This window comes from Bactrocera oleae, chromosome 5 (genome assembly GCF_042242935.1).
Source record: "Bactrocera oleae isolate idBacOlea1 chromosome 5, idBacOlea1, whole genome shotgun sequence".
Lineage (NCBI taxonomy): Eukaryota > Metazoa > Arthropoda > Insecta > Diptera > Tephritidae > Bactrocera > Bactrocera oleae.
Genome location: NC_091539.1, coordinates 60805165 through 60818953, shown reverse-complemented (window position 1 = coordinate 60818953; position 13789 = coordinate 60805165). Strand labels below are relative to the sequence as shown.

The window sequence follows — 13789 nt, the reverse complement described above, 5'->3', positions numbered from 1 at the left end:
GAAAATGATGTCATGTCATGCATCAAGTTTCTTCGGTATCACAAAGATTTCAAGCTTGATGGTTATTCGATAGATTTTGAGAATCGCCTTAAGGCTCTAAACTGAACTAATATAGGCTGTGTCCAGTAAATAAATATTGCAAATGCTTTCTTAAGAGCTTGCCTGTCATCCTAATCTTAGATAGGTAAACATTAGGGTGGAGCAAAAAAGATTTTCTTTGCTTAACCTGAGTCTCAAATTTTTAGAATATAAAAAGAAAATTTTTGGAAAAAAAATATTCGTCACAATTTTACCCTCTGGCTAAGCAAAAAAAAAAATTTTTTTCGCTCCACCCTAGTAAACATGTTGTTATGTCAAAAGGCAAAATCAGAAATCCAATAAAGTATATATAAAAATTCCCAATGTGACAAACTGAGTCGATTTCACTATGTATATATATACGCGAACTATATATACGCGAACCAGTCTTTAATTTTTTGAGATATAATCTTTTCTCACCAAGAAAGTATTTATTATTATCCAAAGCATCGCTACACCTCCGAGCAAATCGGAATGGAAACCTATAGCATTTCATAGCTGCCATACAAACTTTTTCCGTTTTGAGCGGAAAGAAGAAAGGTTTTTGTATACTCTTTCATGCCAAAAGCACTTACTTGTATAAAAAGTTTTATAGCTCCTGCGCAGCCAATTAAAATGTCTCTGCTCATTTGTCCTATTTTCTGTAAATTTAAGTTTATATCTTTGTTCTCAGAATTCTATCTTCTTATCTGTAGTACCAATATTCGAAAGAAAATTCGAAATTAGAGCTCTAAATTATATTTTCATCTGAATCTTAACGAGAATGCTTAATTAAAATTTCGCTCTTTTCCTTTTTCAGTCGCACGCATTCCAATTTATGCTGAAAATGTATTCGAATGCAGGATAGCAGCGCTCGCCTAACAACCAACAACTACAGCAACAACTTAAATTTCGCATAATAACTTTTTATTTCGACTACGCTAGAAATACCGCACGCATGTGGCAACAAAATTCGACGCAACATCCGCAACAACGCCACACAATTTGCGTTTTAGACACAATAATATTGACGACAACAACAATACCAAAGGCAACAAATTGCAACAAGCGGAATTGATAAGTGCACGTACACGTACACAACAACTCACCACCACTCCCCCAAAACCCCCCAACAACAACGTGCGTGTCAAAGGCAACTATGCATTTGACACACCACAAAAATAACGATGATGAATGTGACAATTCAATATCATCAATAAAGGCGACAACTGCAGCAGCAAACACTTGCCACACACGTTGCAACACACGAAAACAGCAGCAGCAACAACAACGACAACAACTAAATCAGCAACGACAACAAAGCGTAAGTGGAAGCAGGCATAATAAGCTTAGCGGCCGTTGTTGCTACACTGCGACAGCACAGCAACGAGAAAATGTTGCACAAATACGAAAATGGTGCGACCGACCACGAGTGTCAGCAGCACAATGCCAGCAGCCAGCAAGTACGCCTGCAACAACAAGAAACACACGCGTAGCCGCCAGCCAAAGCAACGTGTGGGCCAATAATGGCTGCAACACATTGGCCACACTTCTACGAAGGAACAACTTTTTTACTTATGCTTTTGTTGTTGTAATATTTTTAAGCAGCTACAATGCGGCAACTGTGCTCGCAGACAGCGTTAGCGCCACTGGCTCGCCCAGCAACAACCCAGCGCCAATTAGTCAAATTGTAAATACAAATAGCAGCAACAACAACAACAGCAGCAGCAGCAGCAGGAGTAGTAACGACGAGACTAGCAGTAATTATCGCGATATGCCGAAGCACCGCACAGCGGACGCCTATCAATATGATGTTATTAACAATAGCAACAACAACAATAATGAGAATAATAATAAAAATTACAACCACAACAACACGGCTGTCAACATCATACTAAGTGATTATAGTGAAGCTTTCGCCAGCCTGGTGGCCGCGGGGCCACTAATTGACACCAACAATAACAACAACAGCAACAGCGCCGTGAGTGGCACACTCATCGAAGGCAGCAGCAGCAGCAGTGACGGTGGCGTTGCTGGTGATAATAATAATATTACTAAAGCATTGCAGTCCGGCGCAGTGTCTAATGATGATGATGCGCCGTTCGAGCTGTCCGATGAGCTGTTGGATAGCCTGCGTGGCACGCACAGCTTGCCGCAGCAACCGATGTATACGAATGACTTTGCGGTGCACATACCAGCTGGCTGGCAAATGGCCGACTTAATTGCCAATAAATACGGATTTATCAACGAAGGCCAGGTGAGTAATATGAGTGCATTGCGGTGATATGGAATTATGTGTATCGATGTGCCAATGTGTTGGTGTGCGCAATATGAAATGCGACATGTGATATTTATAAAATTTTTGAGCCTCTCTTTGGAAAAGAATGATTTTTTGAGGTTGTTTGTCTAACCTGAGTAAATTTTTGATACAATGTTGCATACAAATTGCACTGACGATATATGAGAGCAAATTTGAAACCACAAAAAGTTGTGGTACTATATTAGCACAGCATATAGTTAATGAATGTGTTATATTATACTAAATTTTTATGTATAACGGTTTATAAATGCTATAACTAGGAGGTAACAGGGAAGAGTCACATTTTTCCCAAGAAGTCGGCAGAAAAATTTCATACATTTGGGAGCGGAAAATTTTTTTGTCTGAACTCATAAAAATTTGTCTGCATTTGAGAATGGAAAATGTTTTACTAAATATAAAAACTCTAAGCTAATCCAATAAAGTCAAAGAAAAATTCATATTACTGTTAGGGACCCCGTTATAGGTGTATAATACTTGGATAGGTTGTATATGCCAAGCTCTGATTCTAATATTTTTTGTAAGAGGACAGAGCAGCTATTTGTGGTTTTTAGTAAAAATTAGGTCAATACAATTATTCATAGGGTCACTAAAGTCTTTTACATAACACAGGCTGAAAATAAGTTATCCGAATCGTTCAGATTAACCAAGCCAAAACTCCTTTTTCTGAAAAAATATCGCATTCATTCTTTGAACAGTTATTTTTATTTACTTCCTCATTGCATAAAACATTAACTCGACCATATTTAGCTCTTGTGAAATGCCTGATGTATTATAAAATATTGTCACAACTGCATTGAGAATGAAGAGATGAAATTCTTTCATGATTTTCCATCTTTTTGTCGGTCCTCAGCAAACAACTTTCGTCACAGACACTCGCTCTGCATGCTATCAAATTTTATATAGAGTTAGTCAATGAAGAATTTCAAAACTTATTTTATATATTTTTTGTATCTTTGGCCAATATAAAATCGAGTTTCATCAAGATTGTTTTCTTTATGTTCTTCATGCTTTTTTTCACTACTCTCAGATCTAATATCTCACTAACACTAGGTGCTTGACAGCAGCATGTGAAGGTTTTGTAATTATATTCTTTTTCTTGCATGTAGAGAATATTCAATATAAAATCGGCGTCACAATTTCTCAAATATCTATGACATTTCCACTTTATGACGCCAACCAAATCTGCGTGCTTTTACGAACTAACTTAATCATTGAAAATCTAGCATTGTCTCTTTTCAAAAACGAGAAATAATGCCAAAAAAAATTACTAACATTAAATAAAAAATAAACAGTGTTAACCAATATAAAGACAGTGCTGTTAAACCTTTAAAAAAGGAGCAAGTTTTCTATTTCGAAAAATGTCCAAAATAAATAATTTACTAAACTTTTTGCAAAATTGCTTAAAATGTCATACGTTTGGTACCTATATTAAATATTTCCGCAGTAATGAATTGTCGATAAGTGGCAACTCTATCCAAAAAGGTGTCTAATATAAACCGTTCTATAAAATTTTGGTTTCACAAGCTCAATATATCAAGATTGATATTTTTATTTTTTGAATAGGTGGCAACTCTATTTCATAATATTTCTTATAAACATACTTATAAAATACTTTTTGAATTTTTTTTGGCGTGTTTTCAACGATTTGAGCATTTTAAGTGTGATATTTAAAAATGTCCTCTAGGTGGCAACTCTATTCAAAAATATATCTTATATTAATCGTTCTAAAATATTTTGTTATTAATGGTTTTTCCATTTTATTTAAACATTTCGTGAGTAATCCTTTATATTTTTTTTTATATGTGGCAACTCTATTTTATAGTATTTCCTATAAACAGGTTTCTAAACTACTTTTCGAGCATATTTCGTAATCTTTTTATCTTTTTAAAAGTCATATTTTAATCTTTGAATAAGTGGCAACTCTACCTTCTAATATAATGACTACTAAATTATTTCAGAGCTTACTTTTTTACGACCATTTTAGGGGTTTAGTATTTAATATAGTAAAGTACAGCTAAACACACTCCTCTATGCAAGTTCATTAAACTGTGTAGTTACAAAGTCAGAGCTGTTAATTGGTTCTGGAGTCCATTAGTAACATATTAGTAAAATCAATAAAATATTTCTATTTCTATAATTTAATAGCAAGAACTTTTATCCGCTCACTAAGCAGCCTGAAAGCTGCCTCGAAACATCCAAAATGTTATTTTCTAATATACTCTATTTTGGTCATTTCCGTTATTTATGACTTGATTTACTCGATACAGTATAAACCCAAATATTTGCCACAATCTATGATTAACGGTTATATGAGGCGTTATTGCTCACACACAAAGACTCCAAATGAGCATACATTACACACAGGTTCACTCCATTCACCTCCCCTTTGTTGAGTACGCTGCAGAGCGCAAATTAGATATTATTTATTGCTACAATGTCAATAATAATTTTATTGCAAACTCACGCAAGCGGAAACCTACAAAAATGGTCTAGAATGACCAACCAAAATTGGGAAGAGAAAAAAATTGTATTTAACAACTAATTTGGTGGCATTATATTGGTGAGCGTGTTGGTCGAAATTTCACCATACATATGAGCTAAGAAATACAAACAGACACGTACACATATACCGAATATTATTTATGCACTTCGTTTTTGTTGCGGAGCGTAAGTATGTGGGTACATGCTTAAATAAACTGTTAAATTGGTTGCTGCACACACACACGCACACAAAGCACAGTAACAATTATTTGGTGTATGAAGTAAATAATATTTAATAAAACGCACAAAGGCAGCTGCTGTTGGCTTACTTTGTATAGGCGAGCAGAATTATATTCCAAATTTACAAGCTTTAATTATCGACGCTTTTGTTTTGGCAAAAATTTCACCTTATTTTCCCTACGCTCCATTTTGCCGGCTATTTCACCGAATGCGTAAACAAGGCAATTTAATTATCAATAAAATAAACACATGTGGCGCGAGTGTAACAAAAGGAATAATAGCTTCAATAAAAGTTGGAAATATCGGTGCTAAAAATAAATATCTGAGATCTTTTGTACTAAAATATATTTTAATATTTTTTCGTAGCTAAATTTCAGCTGAAAAGCTTTAATTAATTTTCAAGAAAATTCAAAAAAAGAAATTGCAAAACGCTGCTATATGCTATTGAGGTCCGATTTCAGCAATTCGTTTGGAGCTTGTGCCGTTGCCCTGGACAATAATTCAAGCCAGATTTTGTGAAGATATCTAGTCAAATGAAAAATTTTTCCCTACAAGGACTTGATTTTGAACGATCAGTTCTAGAACAGCTATATCTTATAGTTATCCAGTATCGGCGGTTCTGACAAATGAGCAGCTGCTTGGAGAGAGAAGCAGTTGTGCGAAATTTCAGATCATTATCTCATAAGCTGTAACAGAAAGTTGGAATTTGTATCAAAATCCGTAAATTTTTTTTGTCACTCTTTTTTGTCTTGTTATGTTCTGTTCAGGGTATAAATATACGAATATATATGCCGAAATTAAATTGCTCCAAATAATAGCACGGTTCTCGTAATATGGCAATAGCGCTTTCATTTACCCTATTTCTTAAAATAAAGATTATATACCTTTATTTATGCGCCGATATTTATTTTTCGTATTTTCTGCAATTTTCGTTTACATGTACGTGCTGCTTTTAATACATACTTAGATACAATATATAAACAGGTACTGAAAGATATATTAGCAATTGTATTTATGTATACGCATAACCATTCCCAAGTATATATTACGCATACATTTATTTGTTTTTTTTTTTTTTTTGAGTTTAAACGCACACATGCATAAGTTTTACTCACACTTGCCTGCCTGTCATAAATTTGATATTAAATAAGTAATGACTCTCCAGTGAGCTATGTGTTTTGCAATAACAGCAACGAATAAATCAATTTTGGATTCATGTTTCCGGAACTGAAATTTTAAAAATAGAAAAAGGAATCATACCAACCAACAAAATATAAATACAAATATATTCATTTATACATATAAATGCATAATACCTAATAGCCGTACAAACATAAGACGTGTTTAAAAAAATAACGGAAAAACTTTTAATATCAACTATGCTTGTAAACCGATGGCCGTTTAAGGTTCCCTTCATTTCTGAAAATATGAAAAAGTCACACGGAGCTATGTCTAGCGAATATGGGAATTTTGAGGCTGGCGCATCATAGCGGTACTATTTTTTACGAGAAACTCACATTTCACACATTCAAAGTGGTAGCTTTTAACAAGCGAAAATCGCCAAGCTCATAAAAACACGTTTAACCTTAGCAGCTGCTACAACGTAAGCAGTGAATACAGCTGAACATTTTATCATACTTCAGGGGCATTTATATCAATATACTAAAAGTAAAATTGACAATTGGACTCTCTAAACCTGCGAAATTTTAACTTTAAATTCCAGTTATTTTTTGAACACACCTCGTACACACATGTATGTATCTTGCATATACCATATATTTAATTGCATATATTTTTTGGCTGAACTTTTAAACTTATGTAAGCGCTTTAAGAAGCTCCTTTAATTTATTTTGTGTTTATTTTTTATTAGTTATGGTATTTATGTTTGAAGAAAAAAGCATAAAATTATCAATATTTTGTCTTTCTTCTTGATGCCTTATGCAGATAGTTTTATTGGCTTCATTAACGCAATTTTTTTCAGCGTGCTCACTATTTTCTTCCAAATACAAGTATTGTCTCGAATTTTTATTTGTGACTGTTTAGTGATTATCATAGCTAATTGACGCACCGCATATAAAAGTAGTCTAATGGAGCCAAATCACATAACCTAGGTTGCTAAATAAGCTATACGCCTTGTTGCCGCATTCAGTATTTCGCCGATTGAAAATTGGCACGGTATACTTATTAAAAACGTTAAAGGCATTTGTACTAATTGACCTCTGCTTTGACAGATATCACTGTGAAGCAGTGTATAACTTCAAAAATACACTCTTCAATTTCGAAGTTACGTAACAGATGGGGTAGTCTACGTGTAAACATAATTTCATTATGAAAATAAATATTTAAGTTGTCTTAAAGAAATTTGAGCTTGTTATTCTTAAGGCAAAATAATTTGTACCAAAAGCTGATAAAATCGGTCCAAAAGTTACATTGAACTTCTATTAATATGTATATTGCTTTACATCACCTATTTTTTTATTATATTTTTACAAATTTTTGGTAATATTTTATTATTTTTTTGAGCCTTAAATTTAAGATATTACCTTGGATTCGAGTAGACGTTAACCTTTACTCATGAAAAATGCGTAATATTTTTTCCTAGTACCGCTTATAAATTCTTAAAATTAACAAAGATTTTGTAATAACAAAGTTGGCTCTTGCTTTTTTGTACTTTCTTTTTTTTTATATAATATTAAAATACTTACCATGTATATTAAAAGACTTAAGCGTAATTAAATTTGCAATTCAAAATACATATAGCTAAAGAATAAATACATACATCTATTTCAATTCAAGCAAATATTTCATATTTGCAATAATTTTTTGATATCTGCTTTTTTTGCTCTTGCATGCATTTTATACTAGTTTAAAGCAGACTGATGTTGAACATAAAATAAAATTATACATAAAAACCAATTGAATAAATAAACAGCTTCTCGTTGAAGAAAAGAATAAACATTAATCTGGCTTTCGATTTGAGTGATTCTGTTGTGGCATTATACATTTCATTATAGTTTGTTGTTATGTGCACACAAATGAAACAATAAAATCATCAAAGGATCAAAAAAAAATCAATTTATGAAATTTATGTATATGTTATATTAAATTTTAGAACATAAATATTTGAATAGATATTTCATTATCTTGTAAAATATTACGTAAAAGCAATGACAATTGGCTAGAAATATTGTGGCTATTAGCCCTCTTTCTATCATTTAACTGCTTCATATTGAAGATAGCACCTAAACTGTCGCAAAAATAAATCATAATTTCTTTCTATTAGCAATAATTGTGAATGCATTTTCGGTCTTAATCTCTTTGATATCTTAGTGTATTCAGCAGTTTAGCTTATTCTTTTCAATTTGCATCTAAAAAAAGCCACAATATGCTATGACAAGCTTAGACCTAAATATTTTATTCTAGAGAATGCTCTCTATCGATTTATGGTTGAAATGAGTTACATATAATATTGCTCTAAAAATCAATAGTTCAAGAGAGTATCTGTTTTTTGGTTCAAGAGTTTGCTAAATTTTGATAAATTTGCTTTGCTTACGTTTTTCACAACTGCGGCCACTAAGAAGGACGAAAACTCTCTTTCGACTGTTTTAAAAAAAGTTTCCTTAATAACCGTCATTGCTCTTTACACACTGACACTCATTAGGAAGTGGCACTAGATGCTCTGAGTTTGCCTAGAATTCACTTGTCATTCCATTTTTCGATGAAAATCTTAGTGCTGACTGTAAATAGGAAATGAAGCTCAATCAGTGCAGCGGTTTTATTACCATTGAAATATGTTAAACTTATATGCCTTAATATATGTAAGAAATGGATTTAACAATATTCAAAGCGTCTGCTGTTTCATTAGATTTAAGTACATGCATATATACCTTTTCCTGCCATAAATTCTGTTACAAGTTCAGACTGTTACATCATACAAAAAACTATAATATATGTATTTTAATAGAGATAATTTTATTTCATGACACATATAGTAAATGAGCGATATACACATTTTTTTATCGAAATGACTTTTTGCCTTCACACAAGCCATTAAACGATTCAGTCATTGATAAATAACAGCACGAACAGCTGTTCTTGGTATTGATAACGCTGCTCGAACCAAAGATGTTTGACACTCTCCAAATTTTTGTGGGGCATTCGACAGGCCATGTTCTCCACCTCAGAATACAAACTGGTTCAATGGTTTCAAATATGGACTTCTAGACGGTGAATCATCTGCAGTTATGAAACCAGGAATATTACTTTTGCTGGGTGGTTTTTAGCTTGTGTGCTGGAACAGAATTTTGCTAAAAGTACGAATGCTCTCCATTGCAGAGAGTATTGCTTAATTGCTTAAACACTGCTTCTACAACATTGTGCTGGTACACTTTTGCCTCAGTTTTAATCCCTTATTCACAGACGTGAAGAGGTGAAACGCCTTTACAGGAAACTCCTTACCAAACTCTTACAAGAACTAGATGGTGACAACGTTGATCCCTTGGAATAATAGGATACTCTGATGGCCGTTGAACGTTTGTTGAGTCTTTAATTTCAGAAGATGCCCAATTGACCGACGATAGGCTTTAATGTGGATATTATCTCGGATTAGCCTTGACATTGATCTGGGCGATATATCCATCTCCCTTGAGATAATAATCTATTTTCTAAGGGGATTTCTGCGAAGTTTTGTAAATAAATTAGTTTGAACCACGCGGAGACGATCATTTCACTTTCTGCAGCTTTTTTTCTGCGATTTTTACCTCGTTGTATGTATTGTAAGCTTTGTAACAGAATTTTTGGCAAGAGTAAGTAGTTTTAATTAATATATTTTCAGTCGTCAGGTGATGTTAGTTCGATGTGTTTAAAAACTATTGCCACATATGTTTAATAGCTATGTTTAATAGAAGTATATATTATATACAAGCATGTGAAATTATACAAATAACTGTCAGTGGCTAATGAAAAGGTAGAAATGCAAATGGCTTATTAAGCTCTCTTAGATTGTTAGTACTAAACATGTGGCAAGCAGCAATGCCTCAGAAGCTTTTAAATGATTAGCAAACTGCAGCAATTCCCGCAAGGAAACCTTTTCTGATTTCACTTACGTATGCATGAATGCTGAGCGTTGATTTACATTGCTTACTAAGCTTGTAAAAATATACCATATACATATGTGTATGCGTGTAAATAATATTGAAATTTAAAGCAGCTTAATTGCAACCAAATTAAACTGCACATGTGCTGCACACACTCACAACAACCACAGAGACATGTCGACCACTTTTCTTGACCACAAATTTGCATACAATGTAAATATAACTTACATTGGCTTTAATCCGACTGCCTTTAATTAATGTTGCATACTTTTCGGGGCAATCGTTTCTTGTCAAACATTGAAACTAAGTAGTAATCACTCATTTGATGCACTTGGTTTTCACACATTTTGCGCAAATTTCAATTAAAATTTATGCTACAATAAAACCATAAATTTCACTCGGAACAACCGTTATAAATAAGCTGCTTTCAGCTGACGTTGTTTCTGCATAAATTCATTTGCTTGTATTATGTATGTATGTGTAAAGAGTATTGCAGTTTGCTGTTATTGCGGTCGGCCAGTGTATTTGTATTTAATTTACTTTATATGCAAATTTATTATTTTCATAAATACTGTTATGATTTTCAACACAACGACTGACCTCCTGCCAGTGAACCATTGCATTTCCGGCGCAAATAATTTTGATCATTATATAGAATATTTAAGTGTGAATATGCATGTTGTGTTTGTGGTGGGTGATCAACAAAATGTTGTTTCTGCGTTCAAAGCACCAAGCCTTTGCACTTGTCACTCGGAAAATTGGCCATAAATTAGACTAGTTTGAGTGTATGCGCAAATTCTGTGAGAAAGCTTGGCTTAAACGTGAAGTATGTAAATATGTATATATTGTTTTATAATTAAACATAGTGTTTATGTGTACAATTCGAAATGTCTTCGAAAAGCGTGCAATGCCAAATTATAAGCCAAAGCAAATACAGAAGTGAGTCACAAACTTGAGTCACAAACTGGTGAAAAATTAATTTAATAGTTGCGTTAGTCTTTCGTGTATAATTCTTAGATCTTTTAGATTGTGCGGAAAGCAAAGTTTTATTTTGAAAGTAGAGTAAGTTGCCTAAAGAAATCGTAAAAGATGCTAGCACAATCATATTGCAAAAAATTAATATAAGTATATATAATATATATTATTCTCCTAAAAAATATTAAAAATTAAAAATTATGGCTATAAAATTAATATATGTAAATTTATTTATATTGCGTGTTTTGCCCTGCAGTGAAGGTATAGAAATACTAAGTAATGCCATTTTCAGTGTTTTACATGATACAAGGCAACCCTGAAAAATTGTCTTTAGTCCTTAAACGCTTTTCTAGAGCTATTTTTACACGTTGGGCTTTAGCAAAATATTTTCATTTTTTTTTTAAATCGATGGCAACTCTAAAAAATACTTTTAGTCTCAAAATCTATATTTCACACATATATTATTTATTATTTCATAAATATAATTAGGAACTGTTTCATAAATAAAAAATGTATGGTATTAAGGATTAATATGTGTAGATTTAATAGTATCTACATTTTTGCCACATTTAAATTGAGATTTGTATTATACCTATTTCTGAAGAAAAGGTTTAGCTAAGTTACTCACTTTTTGGTTTTTTACTGGATGGATGGTAGCCTTGAAAAATTTGTTTTAATCCTTAAGGATATGCTACTGCATATTTTCGGCACTTCATGAATATATAAATTTTTTTGGTTTTACTAGTTCGGTGGCAACTCTAAATTTTATTTTTTCATACCAACAGCAAGATTTCACACATATTTTATTTATCATTTTACAAGTATAACTTTTTGCATGCGTGTTGTTTTTTTTGGAATTGTTATACATATTTTTTCACTTGGTTACCATGTACTTGTACAATTATTTTTCATTACTGAAAATGTATATATATCTAAACCAGATATATTTATTAGTTTCATGGAAGACCTTATCTTTACATAAGTAGAAACCGCTTATTTACAAATATTGCAATATATAATTTTTTAAGTTTAAAAAGGTGGCAACACTGATAAGTTTTTAATTGATAAAAGTTGTGCAGAAAACTATTTCAGCTATTAAGTAATTTCATGTGATAACAATTAATAGATTTTAAAATCACTTGTAGGCGGCAACCCTATTTTTACATAAAATCTGGCAGCTCCATTCAATTATATCGCCATAAAATTGCAAAAATTTCAATTACTTAAACACTTTTTAATAAATTTTTTTTATAATTATAACAAAATTTTCTCCCAAAACTACTTGGCAACCCTAAATAAAAATATTTATAAAATTTTTTTACAATATTTGTTTCAATAAATATTTCCTGCTAAAGGTAATAATCTTCTCAAAATCATAGTTATCCATCGATACTCCCTACCGGGTTATTCAAACATCTCAAATATATTTTTTCTAATTTCCACCATGCCTGCATTCCTTCCCCTACTTGTAAAACTTGCTGCTTTTAGGAAATCATCATTTTCTCTTTCTCGCTTCACAGTTACGAACAAAAGCGCTGTGCATTGCTTGAGAATACTTCAAATACCGCAATCAAAAACTCGCGAACAAATATTTGGTGTCTATTGATGGCGCTCACATGCATCCACACATGCTTATGAGTATATACGTATGTGTGCGTGGAGAAGAAAGTTCAGGCATGTGTGTGCTGTCACAGCCAATTTACAGTTTTGGTGCATGCATTTTCTTGGCGTTTGTGCAACGTGATGCAATTTTCAATAGCAAATTATTTGAGAATTTCCCAGCATGCGGGCTAGGAACGTGTGTAAAAATTTACGGTAAACAGCAGTGTTTGTTTAAACTATGCGCATGTGTGTTTGGGTGTTGGTAAATATGCACTCAAATGTGAAAATTTTGAAGTTTATTTAAATTTCAAATTTCTTGTGTAAATTTCACCTCCAGTGAAAAAGTCTTTTTATTATGTTTGAGCTTGAAATTTTTCGATGAGAAAATATACCAAAATTGGAAAAATAATTTAATAAAAAAAAATTGGAGAAATTTTGAAGAATTATAACAAATAAAATTTTTTAAGTTGCATCTTATGCCTTTACCATGTATATAAACTCCAAAAATATTTCTCTGTCTCCTCAATACTTTGCCAGTAAAAAAATATTTATATACTTTGCGAGATTTTTAGCCATTTAGATGGAAAAAGAGTACTTCTAATCACGTCTTACCATTCTTTCATACATACGGACTCCTTAAATATCTCTCAGTCTCCTCGTATTTTATCATACGCTCCACTCCAGCTTCACTTTACTTCTACTTTACCTCACACTAATTTTCTTCCTTCCAACCAGGAATTGTCTAGTGAATTGCTCTAAAATTAAATTCAACTATTAGTTGCACACACGTCACTCTATAAATACACAAATGCTATTTTCTTTTACCTTGAACAACTCCTTCATTGACCATTCGACTCAGCACTTTTGCTCCGAGTGTTTGCCAATCAAAATGCTACTTCAGGCATTTGGCCACCGCATGCTTCTGGGAATTTCCACAACATATCTAAAAGAGTAGAAATAAACTTGAAAGTAAAAAACAACAACAACAAACATATTCAGTTGCACACTTACACACACA

The 13789-nt window shown here is 32.6% G+C and overlaps 1 protein-coding gene across 6 annotated transcripts in view; it reads left to right on the top strand.

The window, feature by feature from the left end:
• Fur2 (furin-like protease 2) overlaps positions 1 to 13789 on the top strand; it is a 319156-nt gene that overhangs the window by 248069 nt on the left and 57298 nt on the right. For all 6 annotated transcript variants that reach the window (XM_070110819.1, XM_070110817.1, XM_070110816.1 and 3 more), the window contains one exon: positions 878 to 2314. In XM_070110819.1, the coding sequence (XP_069966920.1) occupies positions 1217 to 2314 (1098 nt within the window). In that variant the 5' untranslated portion in view covers positions 878 to 1216. The remainder of the gene's footprint in view (positions 1 to 877; positions 2315 to 13789) is intronic.